The sequence below is a fragment of the Berghia stephanieae genome, chromosome 7 (genome assembly GCF_034508935.2).
Source record: "Berghia stephanieae isolate SIO BIC M18660-M18661 chromosome 7, UCSD_Bste_1.3, whole genome shotgun sequence".
In the NCBI taxonomy this organism is placed as follows: Eukaryota; Metazoa; Mollusca; class Gastropoda; order Nudibranchia; family Aeolidiidae; genus Berghia; species Berghia stephanieae.
In genome coordinates this window covers 57,628,640-57,633,576 of record NC_088366.1, presented here as the reverse complement: position 1 = coordinate 57,633,576, position 4,937 = coordinate 57,628,640, and the positions used below count along the sequence as shown (strand labels likewise).

Sequence of the window (4,937 nt, the reverse complement as noted above, 5' to 3'; positions counted from 1 at the left end):
TCTTCCAAGGACTCACCTATGCGTCGAGCGCGAGGCTCGAACCCAGGACCTTCCGATCCAAAAGCGAGTGTCATATCACTAGACCATAGTTTCGGTAAATGGCCTGAACGTACAAATGCCTCGTCTCAAAACAGTATTATGTCGGGATGGACCAGATGCTACAAAGTCAAATTATAGTTAAACTGGTCAAAAATATAAAACGTTGGTATTTAGCACAGTAAAATATGATATATTCCTTCTCCTCTATAAAGCAGATAAATTCAACTTAAGCATCATATTTCTGGCTACAAATTCCATTTTCAACATCTTAATCATCCCGACTTAATACCATTTTGAGACAAGGGTCACATTTGCAGGTCTGATAACTGAACGCAATTAAAGGCTTGCTTTAACATTGCTGTAATAGATAATATTATACATTGTTTGGAGAGTATTTCCATTAAAACAGTGAGCCCTTAACAGTTTGGGTTATAAGACCTGCAAGAAGAAGGGCATGTCTGCCAAAACCAAAAACCCGATTTAAAATAAATAAAGCATTAAAAAAAAAGGTTTCAGCAAAAATAAATCATAAAAAAAGGTTTCAGAATATAACTAAATGATAAGAAACATACATCTGAAAAAAACCCATTAATTTTCTGAAGATTCCAGTCTGTAAAAAACAAACTCAAAATGCACAATTTTCACCATTTTAAAAAAAAAAAATATTAATTTTTTGTTTAAAAGTAACAAAAAAAAAAGTAGTCTTCAGAGCCATTACTCCCATGGAGCTGGAGCTTATCCCGGTTTCTATTGCCTGAAATGGACAACAGCAACTGGATAGGGACACTAGTCTATCTCAAAGTACTTTTCACCAGATCTGACAGACCCAGCTACCCATTCACTGATGGATGGACAAGGGGTCTGAAAAAAAAAAAAAACTCGACTTCACCCAGGATTGATCTCGATCCCTTTGCATGTGAAGCAAGTGCTCTTCCAACTGGGCTATCAGAACCCTAATTGTGACCCTCTGTCTCAAAACGGTATTATGTCAGGATGATTCAGACCCCAAAAAGTAATTTAGAGATAGAATGATGAGAAATTGGAGCTTAGAAGTTTTTGCAATGCAAGAAATAGTCTTTATACTCCAGCATAACGTACAGAAATTAAACCCAAGTTGGATATTTGTGGCTATGAATTCAATTTCCCTTACCGAGTGGATCCCGACATAATACCGCTTTGATACGGTGGGTCACAATTGTTGGTTGTGATCTAGCTCAAATTGAATATATTATCCATTCTGGGTCAAATGCGCACATTTTCGTTTATTTTAATGTAAAAATGAACAAACTTTCAAAATTTAATTCAAAAAATTTTAATCTGAATTTAATCTAAATCTTAATCTAAATATTATTTTACAGCTAGTCAAGTTGAAATAGTATGAAATTTGAGAACTGTTGCTGAAGACCGTTCCCATACATCTGACCATAACTTCATGAAAAAATCACCCGATTTACTTCAAATAAACATTAAAATGATCTGGGGAGCATATTCTTTCACAAAATGAAAAATAAAAAAATGCAAATCCAAAATGTTCACCTTCCGACTGATAACGTCATGCACTGATACACACACACACACACACACACACACATATATATATATATATATATATATATATATATATATATATATATATATATATATATATATATATATATATATATATATATATATATAGTAAAATACCGATTAAAAAATAAGCATTGAGTGGCAGGCCTGTGAATCTTCCAACCATAAGTTTACAAAGGTCAAATGAGACAAGATAATCATCATCACCCTTAATATGTCACATGTACCAACGTCATACAAATTGGGTGACAAATGGCACATTGACCGAATTTTCATTTGTTTTTAAGAAAGAATTTTTTTTTTTACATAATCTATCATAACACCTGCAGATAATGACATTATCCTGATACTTCTGCAGTTTTTGTTTTGTGCTGCTATGTGGTCTAGTGGTATGACACTTGCTTTCAGATCGGAAGGTTCTTGATACGGGCCTCACTCAGCGAATAGTTGAGTCCTTGGAAAAGGCTCTTTACTCACATGCTCTCACGTACTAAGGTGTAAAATGAAACGAACGCTATACAAATGACTGTATCCCTCTCAGATAAGGACTCCAGCAAGGGCCAGGACAAAATAACAAGCAACTCAGAAAACAGACGCAGAGGGATAGAAAAAAGACACAGCAAGTGACCTCCTGTAGTTTGATTATGTAGAATGACGATTAGATTTAAAGAGAAAAAAAAAAGGATTTAAGTTAACTGAAAAAAAATCCAAACATCGTCACTTATCACCAGGTAATGAGATAAAGATTTGACTTGCGTTATGTTTTGCCTTTTTACAATTAGGGTTCCGTTTTACTCTTTACATCAATATCACAAATGTCTTAACGTTATCACCAAGAGGGCGGAAACTGCGATGTGACCCAGGCTTCAGTGATGCCCGAGTCAAACTGAACTTATTGCTCACTTAGTGATAACAGTAAGATCTGAAGTTATAACCAGATAATCAATGACATAATTCTTGATTAAAATAATAAATATTCAGTTTTCCTGTTATAAAGTTAACTTGTCCATTTTCATAAATCATCATCATGATTGTCATCATCATCATCATCATCATCATCATCATCATCATCATCATCATCATCATCATCATCATAATTATCATCATCATTATCATCGTCATCATCATCATCATCATCATCATCATCATCATCATAATTATCATTGTCATCATCATCATCATTGTTAATATCATGATCACATCACCATCATCATCACTGTCATAATCGTTATCATTACAATTATCATCATCATCTTATAGATAGAATGCGCTTGGCTAAGAAGCTCATAACATTGCCATCCGGAAGTATAACAGACCAACACACAAAACTGTATGTATCCATGAACGTTTATAGTCGGGTTAATGCAGTTCAGTGAGCATTACTCATGAACGCGGATGGCAAAAAAACAATAACAAAGGCCTGAGTGACGTCATCTTCGAACTATCTATACTCCTACCTTTATCCTGGCTGCCTGATGGAAGTACGCAGAACAGACACATTTACGTATAATGTCCCAATCCGTCCCACAAGACACCAGCGACATCTTCTGTTGTTCCATTATCTCTCTCAGCTGGGACTGGACCTCACGTACCTGGATTTAAAAGTCATTCGATAGAAATACTATTTAAAAAAAAAAACAAAAAAAAAAAACAGAAAAAAGGTGAGCTTTTATATAGCCCAAAATCCACTAAACGTGCTCAAAGCGCTTTACAAAGGGTCCCTGGATTTAAAAGTCAGTCAATAGAAATACTATTTAAAAAACAAAAAACAAAAAAAAACAGAAAAAACTTGAGCTTTTATATAGCGCACAATCCACCAAACGTGCTCAAAGCGCTTTACAAAGGGGTCCTGACCAACATGTAACATGTGGAATGAGACAATGTTGTTAACAGCCAAGTACTCATTTTACACCTGAGTATGGTGAGAGAATGTGAGTAAAGAGCCTTTTCCAAGGACTCAACTATGCGCAAAACGAGGCTCGAACCCAGGACCTTCCGATCTATAAGCGAGTGTCATACCACAAAACCACATAGTTGCACACAAAAAAAAAAATAAATAAATAAATAAATAAAGAAAGAAAAAAGAAAAAAAAGAACAAAAACATCAAGAAGAAGAATCATCACGTTGCCGTCGTACAGGAGCTTGCGCCCTGCTATGACCTTGAAGGTGATACCAGCCTAGATCCCATCCTGCTGGAACAGCTGAAGATGAATAGCCAGACCAAGAATGATCCAAACCGGCGTCCAGACAAGGTTCTTCCTTCTCCTGGACCCACACCTCCAACTCACATTTTTAAAAAAGCCTGTTATGTGAAGACCAATGAACAATTAGGTTTCTTCTTCTTCTTCTTCCTTTTAAATCTGTAACTTCCAATTCAAAGATTCCACAGACCACAGTATTTTCTTTCATTATAATTATAGACGTGAGACTATTCCACTGTCTCAATGTCGAGGGTATGAACGAGTACAAGTGGGGAACCACTCTTGAGTGGGGGGGGGGGGGGAATCATAAACTAGGATGGCTTCCTCTTCTTTTATTGAATACCACCGAGGGTTAATTTCTCTTAAAGAGCTGAAAAAATGGGTGTAGTGCCAGACAAAGCAAGACAGAAAAATACCAACCCCCCCCCCCCCCCCAAAAAAAAAAACAATTAAAAATTTCAAAAAAAAAAACCATCCCAAAAAAATCAGTCGTCCTCTTTATCTAACACCAGTGCCTACTCCTTAATTTCTCAGTTTGATATTTTCAATGGTAATTTCCCTTGGCGGTTTAGGCCTTTGCAAAATACTGTCACTTTGTCTTGCTGTCTTCTCTGTTTTAGCGGGTTCAAAATCTAAATAATAAATAAAATAAAATAAATAAATAAACAAAATTCCCTTTATTCATCCCCAAGAGGAAATTTGTCTTTAGGGTCTTTTATTCCAAGGGAAGACTGGAATAACCCAGCTGTCAGCCGCAGAGCAGCGCCGCAAAGTGAGCTAGGGCGAGGTGACTTCTTGCTCAAGGCCACATAACGCAGTGGCGGGTGATTGAACTCGGTACCTTTCGGGTAGGAAGCAAAGACCGTACCACTGAGCCACGCTGCCCCTTAAAATTTTCAGTTTCAGTTTTGTGTTTAGCAGATTTTCGAGTGTGAACACTTACTTTCCTCATGGCCTTGACGTGGATAAAGTGTTCATTGCACCAGGTGGCTGAATAACTGGCAGGGTGAAAATAAAAAATAATGAATGTATGTTAGAAAATATATATATAACATATTGGTATTATATATGACGTTTTGATCATTTCCTTAGACCATTGTGCGGCTATGTGGTCTTGTGGTATGACA

The 4,937-nt window shown here is 36.3% G+C and overlaps 1 protein-coding gene across 1 annotated transcript in view; it reads right to left on the bottom strand.

The window, feature by feature from the left end:
* Positions 1-3,004: 3,004 nt before the first annotated feature.
* The window catches only part of LOC144976597 (pre-mRNA-splicing factor ATP-dependent RNA helicase PRP16-like), a 10,892-nt gene continuing 8,959 nt past the window's right edge, over positions 3,005-4,937 (bottom strand). The window contains exons 2-3 of the mRNA XM_078920892.1: positions 4,754-4,808; positions 3,005-3,200 (exon numbers count right to left, since the gene is read on the bottom strand). Of these exons, the coding sequence (XP_078777018.1) occupies positions 3,054-3,200; positions 4,754-4,808 (202 nt within the window). The 3' untranslated portion in view covers positions 3,005-3,053. The remainder of the gene's footprint in view (positions 3,201-4,753; positions 4,809-4,937) is intronic.